This window comes from Dipteris shenzhenensis, chromosome 27, assembly GCF_047967505.1.
Source record: "Dipteris shenzhenensis isolate YYH24624 ecotype China chromosome 27, Dip_SZ_1.0, whole genome shotgun sequence".
NCBI lineage: Eukaryota > Viridiplantae > Streptophyta > Polypodiopsida > Gleicheniales > Dipteridaceae > Dipteris > Dipteris shenzhenensis.
In genome coordinates this window covers 33,368,921-33,389,331 of record NC_141622.1, presented here as the reverse complement: position 1 = coordinate 33,389,331, position 20,411 = coordinate 33,368,921, and the positions used below count along the sequence as shown (strand labels likewise).

The following is a 20,411-nucleotide window of genomic DNA, read 5'->3' as shown; positions in this document are numbered from 1 at the left end:
GCACCTATAAGTCAACAGCAATAGAAATCCCCTACTCCAACTAATGCAGTTATTCTTCAAATATTGAAAAGAAAGAAGAAATTTTGACAAAACTAATCAATCACTAATTAGTGATCTAGCACTACAATAGCCTATGCATGATTTGAGTACAACTAGTTGGATTTTTCTCATCTTATGGTAATTACTAGATCTTAGGCAAAAGTCAAAAAGAAGGACACAACATACAAAATTATCAAATTCATCAATTGCATCCACATTAGATCAAAATAGCATCGCTTGAGAAAATCTAAACAATTTAAAAGAATAAGGAGAAGGAAGTTCCAAATATCTCTATGTGTAGCATGATAATCAATGTTTGAACCGAAAATCATTCGCAAAAATCAAGAAAGATTCAGATGAACCAAGAAGCAATGAGGAATCGTAGATACATCTCTCTAACAAGCTATTTCAAACCCTACTTAAGGCCCAACTAACATTTCGTTAGGTCAGAACTTAGTCCTTGCCTTTGCAAATAAGCTAATTACTAGATTGAAGGAGCAATCTCAAGATACATTAAAAGAGAGGGGGAAATAGTTGGTATTCTGCCTAAACCTAAGGATTTAGATGTGCACCAATGTAAAGTGGAAGATGTGGACTATATGATACCCACTATAATGCATAAGTCAAAAATGAGGAGTCATCCTAGATGGGGCATCAGGGTAAATATTAACCAAGTCTTTGTATATACAACTTGACCTGATTGAGTTGGAACTTGTATCATTTCAAGTTAAGATAGCAGACTAGAGGAGATTTCAAACCTTGGGAATTGTAAGATTATATCACATTACTATTTGTGGTCTTACTTTTTTAACTCTAGTTTGGTAGAAGGATAGAAAATGTCCTAGGACACTTTTATGTCTTGTTAACTTAGCCACGTCCTAGAATTATTCTAAGTCAATGATAACTTATTTTGGGGTTTTAATTATTGACCACAATGTGTTGAAAAAACTTGGACATCTGAATTATGGATTGATAATCAACCTATGAGCTTTACCTAAAGTTTTAAGGTCGAGATGTCACCAAAATTTCAAGCTATTTTCTCAACTTTTAGGTAAAATGGCCATGCTTCTTCATTAGAATGAGTTTTTTCATAGTTCTTAATCCCATAGTCTCCATAATTCATCGAATAGCATATCTGGTAGCAAGTTGCAATGCGCCAATTGAGAGGACACATATGTTTCCAGTACAATCTACATGATCATTTGGTTCGACATTGTCAAGACTTTGTTTTGTTCCTTTCATGGCAGCAGTTGTGCAGATTCCTTACTATTATACCATTGTTGTAAGTTTGGCATGACTCCTTGTAGTCATTATTTTTTATGTTCACCTTGAGTCTCTTGGGTTTAATCATATTGCTATAATACTCAGTACAAGTACCTTTTTTTTGAAAAAATCATGATACTTTGATGAGGTACAAGATGATTAAATCAATGTCTCAAGACCCTATAGAGCCTTGAAGCCTTTGGGTTTATGGAGGATGTCCTATTTAGCATCTTGACTGGGATTAAATTGAGGAGATATCTCTATCATTCTTGATAGGGTGGTGAAGATTAGAGAGCTTCGATTGTGAGTGAAGGAAGCAACTCATGGTCTTTACCACAAAAGATATGAAAAGGGGGTAAGAAGATAACCCTAATGGAATGATCTAGCCATCTCTAATATGTCTCCCCTACCTCCTTGTATTAGAACCTAGCAATATGCTGACTGATAAGGAGAAGACCTCTAATCCACTGCTCTAGAAAACCCGTGTGTTTGAGTGTGCCCTGTAGAAAGCCCTAATCCACTCCATCATATGCTTTCTCAAAATCAAGGAGTGGAATGTCCAAGGAGTGATTGCACTCCTTGGCACATTCTATAGCTTGACAAAACAAGAAAAGGTTATCCAAAATGCTCCTAAACAAACCTTGCCTAAGTATCATGAATGAAATCCATGAGAAAGAGCTAAAGTTGAGGCTAGGGGGTGCACTGCTATGAATCCCTAGATATGATGTGCATTCAAGGGTATTTTAAAACCCCTTATTTGTAAATTTGTATGGATTAAAAGACCAATTTTTTAGTATAAGTTCATGGTTTTCTTTCCAAAATTAAAATTAAAATCACCATATCTAAATACATTTTTGAATACTTAACTTACGTTTATGGTTTTATTTCTAAAATTCAAATTAAAACCACCATATCTAAATACATTTTTGAATAGTTAACTTAGGTTTTTGAATTTCAAAACCCCTCCATTTTAACCCATGTGGTATACTTACATATTTTGGGTCTAAGGCTACAGCTATTCAACTTTATAGTGCCCATTATAGATTGGCAATAGTCAAATAGGAGAAAGAAGATGCTCCACCAAGAGAAATCTGTTTGCCACAAGGTTGTTGCATTGTAGAGGAGGAGAAACACATAAAGGATCTATGGGATTTATAGAGGCTTATGCTTGCATAACAAGAGCAATAGAATTTTGGAGGCTTGGGCTATGCGATACCTGGCTTGGGTTTTTATCGAAGCTATATTTATATATTAATATAAAATCCTGGTGAAAATTTTTCAAGCTAGTTTTTTTAGTTTCACAATATTAATAGAACATAGTAGACTTTTATATGTTTTCTTATGAATTTTGAAGTAAAAGGTGTACATCTTGGCAAAAATGTAAAAATTTTCTCATAAAAGTTTCAAATCTTGGCGCATATTTCAAATTTGTATTTTTACTAGGACATACAAACTTTCGACACCAATATAAAAGTTTCATTTTTTAACGAAACTAACATGAAAAAACCATCCATGCGGGATATACTACTAAGAAATCCTAGATACCATGTCCTTGTATGCATTAAGTATCAATTTGAATTCTATCCATTCCGTCTAAAAAGACAAAACAAAATGTGTTGAAACGACGAAACGATGAAATAGTCTAAATGTTTCTTGTGACTGAGTATAAATGGTGGGTGACTTGCATGTTGCTGCTAGTTGGCGAGGAGAAATGTTCGAGGGAAAAAAAAAGAAATGTATTTTGGAGCTGGATAGATGAAGGAGACTGTGGAGTGATTTGGTTCAAGTTTTGAAGGTTGGTAATGCAGTGGACAGATCCCAAAGGTTTTCCTTTTTTAATTGCTATAATTTTTTAGGTTACTATTGGAATTGTAATAGGTGACAGAGATTCAATTCACCATTAGAGATGGAAGTCAACCTCTTCATTTTCAATTGACATAGTGGCGAAAGTCTTGGGTAATTTTCCTCCATCTCCACCGATCGCCACGAAAGTCATGTACTTTTTAAAAGATGAGCTCAAAACAAACACAAAATGACCTTGTCATTCATCATGGACATAATCTATTTGCAGAGTATTTGGATCCCATCCTTCGACATGCTAGATTACAAATTATTTCTTGGTAAGACTCTCAACATCGTCCTTCAAAGATGTCATCTTGCTCAGTAGAGCGGTTGCTTTCAGGTTAACTTTATGACTCTTACAGTGATAGAATCTTTAGGGGAGATGGTGCATGTAGGATTTGTGCCCTTATCCAAGACCTAGGCGACATCAGTAGCCACCAATGAAACCGTTTTTGACAATGGATAAAGGTTGTTGGCTTACTAGGCCATTTTCTCATTTGTAGATAAGAGGCATCGACACTCTACCTATGATTATCTTTGGAGGAAAAAGTTCAGCTTGTCCTCATACTTACTTCTCAACTGCTTGTTTCTTTGAGCTAGAGACGGATAGAGATACAGAACCGCATGCATCCATGTACTCCCTTTCCCTTCCTTCCTCTATCTTGATCGCTTCCCCTTGATGCAAATTGAGGGAAACACTTTTGGATCTTCAGATATTCCTTTGGTTCAATCTTAATTAAGTAAGAGTGCTATGGCCATGTCAAAAGTCTTAACTCCTCACCCTAGGGGCTTCACCTAGAAATATGTAAGTATACCATATGGGTTAAATGGAGGGGTTTTAAAATTCAAATACTTAAGATAAAGTTACAAAAATGTAGTTATGTATCGAGTTTTTTAATTGAACTTTGAAAAAAACTGTAAGCTTATCTAGAAAAAGTGGTATTAACTAGAAAAGAAATCAAGGCATGGCAACGCTCAAGGGCCATGGGAAAAAAGGGAACGTGAGGGGAGAAGCGTTAACATGGGTGAAAACAAGGGATTAAGAGGGATGGGAATGAAGAGGGAGACTATGGCACAAGGAGGAAGGGTATGGAAATCGTACTTCACTGGCAAGACTAGAGAGGGTCTGTGTCTCAATTTTGGGACCCACAAGTGAAATTGCTTCTCTTTGAATTATTAGCTGGACAGCGGCCATGTATGGAGGCCCCTTTTAGAAACATGATCTTCTAGCAACAAATTGGAGCAAAGTGGAGACACTCTAGGTGATGATGCTATGTTCATCAATTAGGAATTAAGCTGTACATGCCACACTAGACATCTTAGCTGAGTTGGGACATCACCTCTCCATGTGGATACTACTTTCAATGTGTGACTTCATTGCAAAAGACTGTCCACCTCAACTCGACTCTAGCTTTATAGGCTATCTGGACACCATTATCATATGCTCATAAGACAAGAGCTCAACAGTATCATCAATCACGACTTGGTTGTCCACCTCAACTGGACTCTAGTTGTATAGGCTATTTGGACACCCTTATCATAAGCTCATAAGACAAGATCTCAACACTCAGTATCATCAATCAAGACTTGTCACAGCTCCAGACTTCACGGACACGGATGTTGCTTGTCAAACATCCTACAAAGCCTTAGTTTTATAGAGCCACTCCCACAAATTTCAAATGAGGGCTAGACGCAGACTTCCAGATACCACATCAAATTTGATCCAAATCAAAAAAATATTTGGGAGATCACTATGACTGATGCCATTCATTAATGTTAAAATAATTCAATCTTCAATTAATTAATTATACAAAACTTTATGGCATGCAAGAACTATCAAGATAAACTCTATTCAAGTAATTAAAAATCCCATCAAATATATTTGTCTCTACTTGGTGCACTATATTGTGTTAATATTGTAGATAACTCGAAAATTAGTACTTCACTTACACCATCCATATCCTATGAGAGCTTTTGTCATTAGCCCCTTAGGAAGAAAAGGGCTACACTGTAGCTCTTTATTGTTCATCAACCAATCCAATCTCATTGTTCTAGTGAGAGTGACTGAGAGTTTTTCTAGGATATCTCCTCGAATTCTTTTACAGTAAAAGGAATGTCAATATATCTAGCCATGTTTGGAAATACAAGTGGTTAGAGCTGCATTCAGTTTATTGATCACTACAAGAATCACATTGCCGTACTTTCCTTTTGAAAAAGTCAATACAAGATAGTTGCAACCGTGATTCGGAAGAGGAATCTTGAATAGAGAGAAACTTGAATCTGAAAAAAAAAAAGACCAGTTAGGGTTGCTATGGAGAGAACATGACCTCTCAATGATAGTGGCCATCCCTGTGTCTTCATAACCAAATGACAAATTTCACCTCAATGCATTGCATGCCATTATATTTTCTTTAGGTATTGTGAAGGCTCGCATCTCAAAGCGTCTTCTGAACAGCTGAGAATTTTGTTCATCGAGGACGGTCCATGTGCGACCCTTATCATGGCTTCCCTCCAATACCCTTTGAATACGGTTAAATTGTAAATGAGATTCGGTGTTTCTTCAAACCAGCAATTTTCACTTTTACCGAGTCCTATTTAAAAACAAAATAGGAAAAGAAAAAGTAATTCTAAAAGTATATTGCATGTCTTTATGAGTTGACAGCCACTATCAAATGCATCTATACAAAAGGTAGCTTAACTGTTTGAGACACACAGATAGTTCAATAGAAATCCAAGCCCTACCAATCCTTTGGGTCACGCTGGGGGCAGTCATTGGCAGATGTCAATTCATAGACGTCCACTTGGGCAGTAGCACCATCTGGCAAGTAATATGAAATCCAACAACCTACCAATAGATATATAAATTTGCAGGTCAAGATCATGCAGAGACTTCTGTTGTATATGTGCAGCATTGTTAGCTGTCACTTAATCTCGTGCAGATGATGTAAAATCACCTCCCTCATGAAGGATATCCTTTTCACAAATAGAAGATGCGTTTGTTGTTTTTTCTTTTTATGAGGATACAGAATATCTTCTAAACCAGTCAAATGTCACGAGAGCGAAGAAATTCTAAATGTCAGACTATGAGAGCATTCATTACAAAGTTAAAAAGACCCCTCTCTATGCACAAGGATTAGAATTGCTTGGATCATACCTTTGGCTCCGTTAGGTTCTTCCCATTTAGTGGATTGAAGCCCATCAAAGGCTGAGGTGGCCTTGATAAAAACACATTCAGTTGGGTCAGCATGTGAAAATCTCAACTGTGAAATTGCAAGACAATACCATGAATGAGGAGAGTTTAACATGACATACAAAGGCCACGGTTGATCCCTCTCCACTTGCTTGAGTCCATCCATCACACAGTCTCTCATTTTCAGCTAGGAAGTTGATTCGCTTAAGTACCATCTCAAAGCCTGTACTGGTCTTTGATGCACCTACTAGGCTTTCTAGCTTCTCAAGAATAACAGGAAGAGCTAAAGCTGTCTCAACAGCATCATCAGAAAATATTGAAAATTCCCCGTGATTAGTTTCGCTCTGTATGAGACCAAGAGCTTGCAGTAACTTTTTCAATGTTTCACCATCAAGGGCTTCAGACAATAGAGAAGCATCTGACTTCAATGTAACTTGAATATGCCGTGTTTTGAAAGGAGCTTCTTTGAGCTTGCATAGCAGACCATATATGGCCTTAAGTATGCTGTCCAACCGCATCCTATCGTCCTCACAAACGTTTTTCAAAGCTCCAAGGGCCTCATAAATATTCCTGACATGCTTATCTACACACAACCGCTTAGGGCATGCTGGCTTTTCTGGGGCTAGGAGTGAACTTGAACCCATTTCCCCTCTGGCCATGCGCCATCCCTCTCTCCCAGTTTGCCGGCCTGGCAACACTACTTGCTTCCCTCCATGCTCTTTCTGAGATCTCAGCAGTTCATCTGCTTCTTTTTTATCACGTGCTTCTAGCCGCCTCAAATCTTCTCGATCAAGGTTACTCCTTATTTTCACTGTCAAACTAGCAACTACATCCCTGACATTTTCCTCTGAAGTGATGTTCCGCCTGACCCGTACCTAGCACACATGAATTAGAGGAGTGATTGCGTACGAACATATCCTGAAATATATACGAAATTTAATGGTTACAGAATGTTTAGAACTTGATCAAATTGATATTGATACCTTGTCCCAGTCCTTGGTGTAACGCTTGGTAACATCAAAAACTCCATCTTTAGATAAAGCGATCGTGTAATTCAGCTTCTTGCCCCAGCTTTAAAACAAATTAAGAGTTCGATCTAAGATTTGTATACCCAAAGTCTACTGTAAATGAAACCTCTAGCACATATTCCAAAAAGTCCTTAAATACTCTAGGTCTTCCCGAACCATAGTCTATTTCCCTTCAATTCAGTAGGAGAAAAGATACTTGCCGCAAAAGAAAATGCAGAAACTTGAGAGATTGGCAGAAGGTTAACAGTGTCAAATTCGATACAAAAAGGATAACCCATCCCCTAGAACCTGTCAAACACTAGCGTGTGCGTACACACACGCGCGCGCACACACTTTTTTTTCCATAAAAGAGCCTGTCATTAAGAAGTATGTACATTCATAGCTGTCTCAAAGAGAAACAGCTACTGCTCAAAGTAGAAGAAGCTCAAAAGGACAGAGATAAGTACTCCAGTAAGGAGCACGTACTACAACCAAACTAAAAACAGTGAAAGAACACATCCAGCTGGTCGGAAGGAAAATCGCCCATGAAATGTGCATCCTGGAGAGAGCGATGCAGAAAGGACCGGAAGAAGTGATATATATCCACAAGAGAGTGTCCATACATGTAAGAATTACGTGCATGATATAAAGACCACAGTGCCCAATAACGACACGAACTGAAGAACTGAACATAGTCTGATATAGAGGCATATCTCCCAAATCACACACTTTTTTTTGTAATACTTTATATTACTGCGTGGGAAACCTCAAAAAAGAAATGCAAATGACACACACACACTTCTTTTTTTAGTGAACTTTTCACACACACACACACACAAAAAAAATATATATATATATAGTGCTAAGTCAACCTGTCAATCTTAGGCCCAAAATAACAATATACTTTTGTCTTCAATTTCTTGGATTCACAGAAATTTTGCCCAATATGATATATCTATCACCTAGGACTCTAAAGATGAAGCACTCATGCGTGATAAGATGAAATAGTCAAGATTGATGCCATAACACCTACATCTATGACGAGTATCTCATAAATCAGACAAAAAAGAACATGAAACCATGTAAACTAAATGCCTCCTAGTTGAAATTTAAGCATGTAGTTCAGAGAGACAGATTGTGATACCCCTGCTCATAAAGTAAAGGCTTGTCAAACTCCCCTTCGCAAGGATCCAAATGCACCCAGCTGGCAAGAAACAATGTCAGCATGGGGTACATGAAAGAAATCAAACGCTTTGGTCTGTACTGAAAGGTGAAGTTTTCAATATGCTCAGATTCCATAGTTACCGGTCAAGGAATTTTGAGAAGCACTCTGTCCACACATGATCTGTGAAGTCTAAAACCTGCCAAACCAGTACTATAAATAAATCAATGAATAAACCTACTCGATATAACAAAAAATACATAAAACAATGATAGTAAGAATAGAAAAATCTAATGAACTCATAAATACAGTACCAACCAGACGAGCTTGATACCCAAATGCTCTACAATACAGGGTGAAGCAATTTGCCCACTCTCCACAGCGCCCGCTTCGTGTCTCAATTAGCTATAGGAAATTCACTTGTCAAATTAATTTAAGAAGCCAACGGAAATAGCTTTATATATGTGTCAACTTAGTAAATGAATTCGAGGTATGCGCTGCAGCTCATACCTTTAGTGTATCATTGTACCGAGGGAAACGAGTGGCTGTCTGGCAGAGTCTACACCTGGTTCACCCAAAGGATACTGATTTCAGGGAAGCAATATCTACAGAATTTCTGTTCAATCAGCAAAAACAAAAAAGTACATATATAAAGCAAAGATAAATGGTGTCTGAAAAAACAAAATAACAGGATGGGTAAGCCTGTAACACCTCCTACACTCCTGTAATGGGGACAACTGCATGCCATACTCAGTGAACAACACAAGCATGTCACTGCCACACCCAGGATGCTTCAGCCTCCATTTTATATTACTTCTCAAAGCATGTATAATCTCCTATCAAACCTTAAACCAAATCTTTGTGCCCTGAGTCAGCTTTCCTCCAATGCCTTGCCAACAACATACCAGATCCTCCAGAGAGATGTTGGAGATTATCTCCCATAAAGAACTATTTATACAGAACAAGAGGACAAAGCATCTCGCTGAAGGGCTCGGCCTCAAACAGCAATTTTCACTGCCTATCTGCCAGTCATGACACCAGTGAGCAGACGACATCTCTTGTGTGATGCCCGCAGGCCTACTCAATCTGGTGAGGGCGGTTGCTAGATTGATACTGTTAGAATTAGTGATGTATCATAAACTCAATCTCAATGTGTACTAGAAAACTGTGTTTCCCTCAAAAGAAATGGGGATCCTGGTGCCTTGGCACTTGCTGGTTCCACTTTCTTTTTGGGGGTCTTTGTCTTTTGCCTGGGTGTTGGGCTTGACAAGCTTTTTACTGGCAATCCTTGACTTTGATACTGGCAAGAAGGCACAAATGAGGCCCTAAATGCATTACCTTTTCCCCTTCTTGGCCTTCAGGATCTGAGTTTTTGTGTCATGGGTTACCAACTTCCTCCAATTCACCCTCACAGCCTTTGAGGCTGTAATGGCACCCTCGAACCCTTTGAGGCTGTAATGGCCTAGGCCACCAGAGTCCTTGACCGAGTACTGTCTAGCCTTTTTCATTTTGACCCGTTCAGCTAAAACTTGAAGAAAGGTGCATAAGTTTTATCAATAGGTGCATGAGGGAATAGCCTTGATCAGCAATTAACATACTTTGACTCGAACAGTGCATTGTTGTTGGACTCTGGATTAAGTTGTAATCTTCTTTATAGATTTATTCATATTATCCTCAGAGAGGACAATGGTCTGCCCATTCACTACAGAAAGACAACAAGGCCTCTCAAACAAACCGATCACTTGATTTGTGATATCTTCGTCGAACACCTCCCATGAAAGGTCTCTATGCAAGCGACTTAACCTGTTGTGGACCTGTCTTTGCTTTTTGCTTGGTGCTTGGCATCCGCACTATGGGCAAGCGTAAATATGCGCCTAACAGTGGCATTTCCTCCAATGTATCTCAAAATACAGCAGGTAAGTCACAGAAGAAAAGATGCAACTATTGTCGCAAGCCAAGGCATGAAATTATGCAGGAAGCACATTGCTTTGAAGAAGAAGAAAGCAGGATTGACAGTAAATGCCTCACATGCAATTGAATCCCATGAGCCAGCAGATGCCTCACATCACATGCTCTCCAGGATGATTGGGCATGGGCTGTCCATTGCTCTTTTGATCCCTCCAAAGTTGATGCATTCTTTTTTGCTAATGATGCTCAATCTTGGTATTTTGATAGTGGTGCTTCCAAGCACATAACCTCTTGCAGACAGTTGTTTCATTCCTTGGCTAATACTCCTCGAGGGGGGACTGTCACATGTGCTAATAATGCTTCCTATGCTATAAAAGGAATTGGAGATGTGCAGCTCACATCCATTTCAAGCCATCCTGTCACTTTGACAAATGTTCTTTTTGTGCATGGAATTGAAGTCAACTTGATTTCAATTTCAGCAATTGCCACTTCAGGTTTCAGAGTGATATTTGATGGATACAGATGCTTAGTATATGATCTTCATGATGACAATGCCATAGTTCTCACTGGCACTTTGCAAAATGGGCTTTATCACCTTGATCATCACTCAGCTGCATTTTCTATCAAAGCATTTGCTATTCAGATACACAACTTGCTGAAACTCATCTTTGGCATGAGAGAATGCGTCATCTCAATTATAGAGCTCTTGCCAAGTTACATTCACAGGGCATGGCAAATGATGTACCTCAAACTCACACAGTTTCCAAACATGTGTGTGAGAGTTGTGTTTTGGGTAAGATGCATCGGTTTCCTTTTCAAAAGGATTGTCCAAAATTCTCACAAAGGAAATTGCAGCTAGTGCACAGTGATGTCTGTGGCCCAATGAGGACAAATCCCATTGGAGGGTACAAATATTTCATGACTCTAATTGATGACTTCACAAGATATTGGTGGGTATATGCTTTAAAAGCCAAATCTGAAGTGTTCTCATGCTTTCAGAGGTAGTTGAATATGGTTGAGAATGAGTCAGGATGCAAGCTTGTCACCCTCAACACAGATAGGGGGGGAGAGTATATGTCAAAGGAGTTTGATGCATTTTTGGCTTCACGGGGCATTGTTCACTCATGCACTACTCCTTACACTCCTCAGCATAATCCTGTTCCTGAAACAACGAACAGGTCCACTATGGAGATGACCAGATACATGCTTAAGGCCAAGTCCTTGCCCAATCAATTTTGGCTTGATGCAGTGATGTGTGCCAACTATGTGCTGAATAGATCACCTACAAGGGCATTGAGGACTGTTACACCTTATGAAGCATGGAAAGGCAGGAAGCCTTCACTTTCACACATGAGAGTTTTTGGGTCTCTTGCATATGTCCATGTACCATCTCACCTGAGACACAAGCTTGATGATAAGGCAATCAAATGCATATTTATTGGTTACAGCCAGGAGAGCAGAGGGTATCGGTTGTACGAACCAAATACTGGGAAGATTATTGTCAGTAGAGATGTAATCTTTGCTGAACATTCAGCTTCTCCTCTTGTGAACTGCAAAGCTAAGCCAGAAGTTGACATGTTTGATGCTTTTGACTCTTGGTTACCTCTTCTTCCCTCAGAGGGGTACTTTGACCAGCAACATGAGCCTCTTGCAGGCCCTCCAACAAGCAACGATCGGCCAACACCCCATGCTGATTTGCAGGTTCCTCTTCTAGCACAAAATGATCCCAATATTCATGATGCAGTGATTGAAGAAAGAGCTGTCAATAGACAGCAAAGGCAAGTTCCCTGATGGCTTCTTGACACATTGACGGACAGCAAACAACATCAATCTCTTGCTGCTCGGACAAGATCAGGGAATAGACAGATGCATGGTCACTTTCTTGAGTTTGCACTCCTTGCTACAGCTTGCAATGAAGAGCCTTTGTGTCATAAAGATGCTTTTGACAGCAAAGAGTGGATGGATGCAATGGGAGCTGAGCTACAATCTATTGCAAAAAATGACACATGGGAATTAGTAGATCTACCTCCTGGCAAGCATGCCATTGGTACCCAGTGGGTCTACAAATTAAAAAGGAAATCTGATGGCAGCATAGATCGACACAAAGCCCGTCTTGTTGCAAAAGGGTATGCCCAATAACAAGGCATTGACTTTAAGGAGACCTTTGCTCCCACTTTCAGGATTACTACTATCAGATGTGTCATTCCCATTGCAGCCCATCACCATTGGCAAGTGCACCAGCTTGACATCAAGACTGCCTTTCTTCATGGGGATCTGCAAGAAGAAGTTTATGTGACACAACCTCCTGGCTTTGAGGTTGTTGGCTCTGGAAACAAGGTATGCAGGCTGAGAAAAGCCCTTTATGGTTTGAAGCAGGCACCCAGGGCATGGTATGCTAAAATTCATGCACACTTAATGTCACTTGGTTTTCAAAATAGCCCCACAGAGCCCACTCTTTATGTCCGTGGGAGTGGATCTGATTTTTTAGTGCTGATTTTGTATGTGGATGACATGCTGATCATGGGCCCCGATACTCAGCATATTGCAGCTTTCAAGGCTGATTTGCAGCAAGCTTTTGAAATGTTAGACATGGGATAGCTGCACTGTTATTTGGGCATTCAGTTCGCTCATGTTGAGGGGGGTATTATGATGTCACAGTCCAAGTATATTGGACAGCTCCTTGATCGTTTTCAGTTTGAGGATTGCAAGCCCATCTCTACTCCAGTGGACCCTGGCTTCAAATCTTCAGCTCATGATGGGAGCCCACCATGTGATATCACTCTTTACCAGCACGCTGTTGGATGTCTCATTTACTTATGCCACACCAAACCTGACTTAGAGTATGCAGTATCCCAGCTCAGCAAGTTCATGCACATGCCCAGTTCACAGCATTGGCAGGCAATGAAGAGAGTCTTCAGATATTTCAGAGGCACTCAGGATTTAGCCCTCTTCTATGGTGATCAGGGTTCACTTACCATGCATGCTTACACGGATAGTGACTGGGCAGGTTGTTCCGACACCAGAGTGTCACATACCGGCAACTGTTTTTTGCTTGGCAGTTCATGTATCTCTTGGCTCAGCAAGAAGCAACCAACAATTGCCACATCCAGCTGTGAGGCTTAGTATAGGGCAGCCTTCACTGCTACAGTAGAGTGTGTCTGGCTTCGACAGTTACTTACAGATCTTGGTATTCGCCAGACATCCTCCACTATGGTCTACACTGACAGCCAGAGTGCTTTGGCCATTGCGTGTAATCCAATGTTTCATGCGCATACCAAGCACATTGAAGTTCACTATCATTATGTTCGAGAGTAGTTGTCAGCAGGAGACATAGAGTTGTCCTACCTTCCCACAGAGGACAACATAGCAGATATGTTTACAAAGGCACTTCCTCGTCCCAAGTTCGAAGTCTTTCGACGGGCTTTACACTTGGTTCCCTTTGTTACATGATCTAGCATACCTTGTACATTCATAGGTGGCTATATCCCTTTGGATGAACATGTGCCACCATGACCAGAAAATACCAGGTATTCTGAGATGTTTCCAGAATACTTCAGCCCATACCATGGAAGGGGGTTTATAGGCCATCTTCTCCCGGTCATATTGATGCCCTCTGGGCCCTGGTATGTACCATGTAGCTTTAGTTATTGGCACTTAGGTCACCTAGTACTTTTAGTGTCTTATGACACCTAGTACTAGTGGTACCACTAGGACACTAGGTCCTAGGGTTCTCTTTTATTGTACTTTGCACTTTCATTTTCATTCTAGTTGATGTGACGGCTTCCACTCCTTGCTCTACTCTTTGCATCCTTTTGCTTCCGTGAGCCTACAGTTTTGTGGCATCCGAGATTCACAATGACCCATTTTGCCAAGAATCTAGTGCAAAGTAAGGCAAGTATAAACTACCATAGTGGCATTATAAAGGCACTTTAAAAAGAAGGTAGCAAGACATCCACATGTTGCAAAGGACGAAAAATGAGAACAATGTTTAGAGAACTGCTTATGACTAAGAACAATATGCATAAGTACTCCTGTGCGTTTTATGTCGGTATTGTTCTCTAAATTTGACAAAGGAGCTAACAAGATTCACAAACACGGTTGGATTAAGGTCACTATACGATCTGTTAGTCTCAAAATAATAGTAGAGTCATTTAAGTGTACTAAACAGGGAAAAAATGGATAACGAACAGTGCACTTCAACAGGGTAGGGTAGGACAATGAACTGTGCACCTAAACAGCGTAGTGTGGCTTTACCTGTAAAGCTCGACACGATTCGCCCCGTACCGAAGCTCTTCAGAATTAGGGGTGCCCATACCAATAGCATCCGTTTTCGCACCACAAAGAGTACAGGACGGTGCATCCACCCACCTATTAATCAACTCATCAAAAGTGAGGAAAATAGTACAAATGAATAACGAGAGAGAGGAAGAGCAAGGGTGGGAGCTGACCGTGATGATGATGATAATGTGGCACAGGCACAAGCCCAACATGCTGACAAACAAAGTTACGGGTTCCAAAAAAAAATCCACAAATCCAAAGTCTTATTTAGCTTTACACAGAATCTATCTGCTAGATATTTCATCAAATGTCGCATAGGCAGAGGAGACCAAACATACATTAGAGCATTACCAGATTTCAGAGAACAGCTAGGGTCTATTTTTTGAACATTTAAAGCCTATCTCCTTTCAGCAAATGCTCATGATCTCCTGCCTCCTCCCATCTTCCTGACTCCTTGTTTCTTCCCTTCGCTTACTGCTGTGGATATTAGCAGCTGCCAGGGGCAACAATCTCCCTGTTACGCCACCCTTTCTATCTCGAAGTGCCTAGCTGAACTCATCCCTGTTTCTCATCCTGTTGGCTGCTCAACCCATAGTCACCTACAGCATGCCTAGTTTGCTGTTGTTAGCCAGACTATATCCCCCTCTTTGCCAGATTCTCTGTCACAATATGCTAAAAGCTAAACCTGCTAGCTGCCTTTAACACTGTAATTGCCTCTACCCTTGAATTCTTCCAGAGTATATTTTAACCCCTCTTGCAGGCCAAACAAGCACCCCTATCGTATCCAAAATTTACAACTTGAACCTGTAATGAAAGATTGCAAGCTTAACAGTGGAACCCCTCTATGACACAAGCCTTGAATGATAAAAACAATCAGTAAAGTGATAGTTGTGGCATCCGGGAAAAACTCTCCACTTGCTGGTGGAAAACTTTAATAAGTTTCTTGGCAAAGCACATGAATCTCCTCAACAGGTGAGCTCCCCCATTGACCACAAGTGTACTTTGACTCCTCTAACCCTACTCCCATAGACATGGTCAGTCTCCAGCAAGCATTAATAACATCAATCATATCAGATCTAACATTTGTTTTTCTTGGAGTCCTTTTGTTTCCAACATTTCAAAGCGCTCTTCAATTTTCTTGAAGTTTCTCAGTGCTTTCAAGTTCCCTTAAAAACAATATACAAGTTGTTCTCGAACCAGAATGAGCACACAGGTCCTAAGCCTGCAACGGCAGATCAAAGACCTTAAGCAGGAAAACCAGCAGCTCAAACCAAACATGGAAGAGCTACAAACACACTTTTCCACAATGGAAAATCAAGTCAACAAGCAGCTCAGCTCTGATTCAATCAGAGAAGCAGTACATGGATGTGTGAGTGACCCCCCTTCAATTGTTCTCTCTAAACTTGATACTCTGATCTCTCATGAGGTCGGCCAAGCTAGAGTAACAAGTTGGTTTAAAGATCAAAGAGGACAAAGAAAGAGCAGCTAACGCATTGAAAAAATAGGGTAGGGGATCACCCAAAATTTGATATCAAACGGAAGCGACATTCAATGAAAGTTATGAAGAGATAAAGACAGCAACACCAAGCATTGAATGGCCAAAGGACGACTAGACTTGAATTCATTTAGATGGTACTCATGCAATACTCACTTGTGCAATAAGAGCTAGCTAAGTTCATATTCTCAAACAATCCAACACACTGAAAGGTACGAGTGTGTGGATAGCAAAGAAACTCGCTAGATCCCAAATTAAGTAAAAGGCCACCAAGTTAAAAAAGGTGAAGATAGCTAGAAAGGAGGGTAAGTGGGCTTTTACCATGAAGGCAAGGCTCATTTGGGATTTCAAATGAAACCTAAAGACTCTCAGTCTATAACTGATGTTGGTTTCTAACAATTAGCTGCCAACTCATCATGTATGTAACTGAGATATGCTGAATTCTTGGCTGACAAGAATTCAGCAACTTCTTTCCAAGAGTGCATAGGAGACATGAAAGGACTATAGGAAAATAGACCATCTCATGTGCCTCTCTCTCAAGAGAGGTTGCTTCAAGAAATATTGTAGGAAATGATGATTAGTCTTATAAAGAAAACCTATTCCTAACAAATAATCTTTCCAAATCTTTGTTTCCAAATCTCTGTGCGTCTCGCCTGAGCTCCACGGACACCTCCGACTGCGGCTGCTAGAGCAACGGTCTCCAAGTGTCTGTAAGTGTCCCTCCAAACTCGAAGGGACCGGGCTGGCCCCCGCATCCAACCATCCCACAGGATATGTGACCTCTCCCCCAGCCGAAGGCCCAAGGTATCTCTGACCTGATCGTTCCAGATGAGCGGCTGGCGGTCGATCTCCTCCTGACTGCTAGGAGGGGACTGGAGGAGACTGAGACGGAGTCGCCTCCAAACCGTGAGAAGGCTATGAATGAGCGGGGAGCGGGGGTGAGTAAGCGGTGCAGAGGTGAAGATCCACCGGAGGGACGGTAGCCACTCTCCACCTCGGCGCGGGACGCAAGAACTGATCCCCTGCTGAAGTAACATCTTCCACGTTTGCCCCCCCGGGGTCAAACCGCGGATAACTAACTTGCCCAGCAGGGCCTGACTCAGAAGCTCAGGATCAATGACCCCCAAGCCACCCTCAGCCTGCGGAAGAATGACTGTCTGCCAGGCTACCCTGGCTCTGGTATCTCTGAGACCATCCCCCCCAGACCACAGGAAATTCCGGACCATCCTCCTGAGCTGTGCCACGCTGGATCTCGAGAAGCACCAACAAGAGGCCACATACCAGGCCGTGGCCAGGAGAACCTGGTTGACTACAAGAGCACGACCTGCAAGAGAGCTTAGCAGTGCTCCAGAAAGCCAGCTTCCGTCGAATGGAATCTAGCACTGGGAGAAACTGCTGAGCTGGCGTGATGTCCAAGCCGACCTGAAAGCCGAGATATCTAGCTGTCTGCCCCCGCGGGATCCATCTGAAACCCAAAAACCTCCCCCACTGTGAGCATGCCCCAGGGTTTGTGAGAAAACCAACTGATTTGTTCCAGTTGATTTTCGCACCGGCTGCCGAGCAGAAGACCTCTAAGGCCAGCCTCACCTTCTCCAGCATCATCTCATCATCCTGAACATACAGCGCTGTGTCATCTGCATACTCCAAGTCCAGGAGCTCCGTGTCCTCCCTGATGGGAAGGCGAACACCCCGGATCCCAGTCGACCTCTCCCGAAGGTAGTATGTCATCGCCTCGGCGAAGAAGAGAAACAGGTAAGGAGCGAGGGGGCAACCCTGACGCACTGATCTCTCCAATCGAAATCGCTCTCCCATCCTGCCGCCGATGATGACCCTGCTAGAAGTTGTCCTGTATAACGCTGAGATACCCTGAATCCATCCTACTGGGAATCCAATTCTCTCCAAAGTACCCTCCAGGAAGGACCAGTCCACTCGATCGTAGGCCTTCTCAAAGTCGAGAAGTAGGATGGCTAAGTGCGACCCGCTGTGCTGAGCCCACTCCGTCGCCTCTGAGAAGGTGAAGACATTATCTAGGATACTGCGATCCTGGACAAAGCCTGTCTGAGTGTCATGAATGAGGTCAGGAAGTAGTGGCCGAACTCTGGCGCTGATCATCTTGGCAAGGATTTTGTAGGCAGTGGTGAGGAGAGTGATCGGGCGCCACTGACGGATCTCCTGTCGGTCTCCTCCCTTCGGGATGAGGCAAATCAATCCCGAAGAGAGGCTCTCTGGCATATGTCCGCTGCTAAAAATCCTCTGGAGGGCTGCTAGGAGGGGCTGATGGATCTGATCCCAGAAAGAGGTGAAGAAAGCGCGAGAGAGCCCATCCTCGCCAGGGCATTTCTGCCCATCGATGGCCATCAAGGCCTCCTACATCTCGACAGAGGTGAACGGTGCCATCAACGTCGTCTGCATGCTGGGCTGAACAAGGGCTGGAATGTGCCTCCACACCTCCTCGCGAGAACGTCTAGTACGGAGGGCAAGCTGCTCCTGCTGGAAAAGAGTCCTGTAGAAGTCGGTAGCCAACCCCAAGACCTCTTCCGGATCAGTAACAATGTGCCCCTCCGTTGTCCTAAGACTCCGGAGCTGGTCACCTGCTGCCCTCTGGCCATGCGTCCTGAAGAACTCTTTGCTCATCCGGTCGCCCTTCCGAGCCCAGTAGGAGAGGGAGGCGTGATAAGAAAACTCTGAGCGACGCTGGAGAGTCTCCTCAAGAAGGGCTCTGGCTCGAAGGGCCTGGATCCGAAGCTCCTCCGAACCTGGAGCTGCCTGCTGGAGTCGTTGAATGGAGGCGAGGTCCCTACGAAGAGCTCTCTCTCTCCCCCACCACTCCTGGCAAACCTGAAAGGCTGCGAGCTGGCAAATCTGGCTGGACTCCTGCAGAGCCTGCGCCACCGACTCTACCAGATCCACGCACTCGCCCCAATCTCTGTCCCAAAGGCTACCGATACTACTGCGCACCTCCTCCCTAGAGAAGATGGAATCAGGAATCCTGCACGAACGGGGAGGAAGGGACTGAGCTGCCGAGTCTAGTGATAAGAGCACTGGCGCGTGGTCGGAGCGTGTCGTCCCTAGCACTACACCCACCTGACCACCTCTGCTGATGGCCCAATCACTGACATAAAATCTGTCCAGTCTCTCCAGGAGTCTGCCTCCTTCCCTGTGGAAGCCCCACGAGAAGTCCAAGCTCCCGTGCCATCGGCGAAAGGACGGGTCTCTCCAGCTGTCCCTACCTCCTGTCGCGAAGATAAAGGAGTCCCAAGCGGACTGCTCTGCCTGAGCTATACCTGTAAACTCTGGTCCTCTACCCTGCTGGTCCTCCAAAGTCTCCAGATTGTTGAAGTCACCTCCCACAATCCACGAGTCCATGTCTGGTAGAATCTCTGTGAGTGTCCTCCAGAAGGTGGCTCTGCATCAGAGGTCTGTGGGTGCATAGATGTTGAGGATTCCTATTTTGGAGCCCTCCAACTCTAGGCCAACCCAAAGTGCACGGCCTGGGATCAACGTACCATGGCCAAAAACTCCCTGGGCAAACGACTCGCAAACGGAAGTGCAGACACCGCCACTCCTCCCCTGTGCACCGATCAAGGGCTCCCAATAAGTGTGAGAGCGTCCAGGGAGGATCTTCCCGCAGCTACGGGAGTGAGCCACTGAAAGCTTATGCTCTTGGAGCAAGAGTATATCCAAGCGACCAATCACTGCTGGCTGAAGCTCCTGTCTCAAGATGAGCTTCCTAGGACCACGGGTGCCAGAAGAATGAAACCCGTTTACGTTCCAGGAGACAAGGTGTAAGCTCATGATGAGGACTGGTAGGCTGCGAACAACTGTCTGCTCGCGGCTGAGGTCGATGAAGAGGCTGAAATTTCGAAATGAAGGCGTTGACGCTTTTGTGAGGGTTTGGAGGGGGAGGCGGGATCATCCTGCCCGTTCTTCAAAACTTTTAGCAAAGGCGTGAGGCCTTTGGTGCCATGGACAAACGCTTTCTCGAGCCAACTCGAGATCTCTGAGGTAGTCATCCCGTAGAAGGCGCGAAGTTTCTGAGGAGTCCAGGCTCTGACATCCTGGGGGAGGGGCCACGACAGAGGGGGCCTGAGGATCACAATCAATCTGAAACGCTTGGCGGCGCAACGCCACCGCAGACGCACGTCACCCTAGGACCACTGAGTCTCGAGAAGCTGTCCACCCGACGGGCCTATCCAGGAGCAAATCTGAGCGTGCGTCTGCTCTCTG

The 20,411-nt window shown here is 43.0% G+C and overlaps 1 protein-coding gene across 2 annotated transcripts in view; it reads right to left on the bottom strand.

Moving 5' to 3' along the window:
- Positions 1–5,018: 5,018 nt before the first annotated feature.
- Positions 5,019–20,411, bottom strand: part of PNG1 (peptide-N-glycanase 1) — a 58,537-nt gene continuing 43,144 nt past the window's right edge. The window contains exons 7-17 of one of the 2 annotated variants that reach the window (XM_087398692.1): positions 14,666–14,779; positions 9,014–9,068; positions 8,822–8,908; positions 8,647–8,702; positions 8,486–8,545; positions 7,318–7,405; positions 6,457–7,209; positions 6,299–6,359; positions 5,887–5,989; positions 5,526–5,663; positions 5,019–5,424 (exon numbers count right to left, since the gene is read on the bottom strand). In XM_087398692.1, the coding sequence (XP_087254818.1) occupies positions 5,313–5,424; positions 5,526–5,663; positions 5,887–5,989; positions 6,299–6,359; positions 6,457–7,209; positions 7,318–7,405; positions 8,486–8,545; positions 8,647–8,702; positions 8,822–8,908; positions 9,014–9,068; positions 14,666–14,779 (1,627 nt within the window). In that variant the 3' untranslated portion in view covers positions 5,019–5,312. The remainder of the gene's footprint in view (positions 5,425–5,525; positions 5,664–5,886; positions 5,990–6,298; positions 6,360–6,456; positions 7,210–7,317; positions 7,406–8,485; positions 8,546–8,646; positions 8,703–8,821; positions 8,909–9,013; positions 9,069–14,665; positions 14,780–20,411) is intronic. The other variant, XM_087398693.1, reaches the window with a different exon arrangement.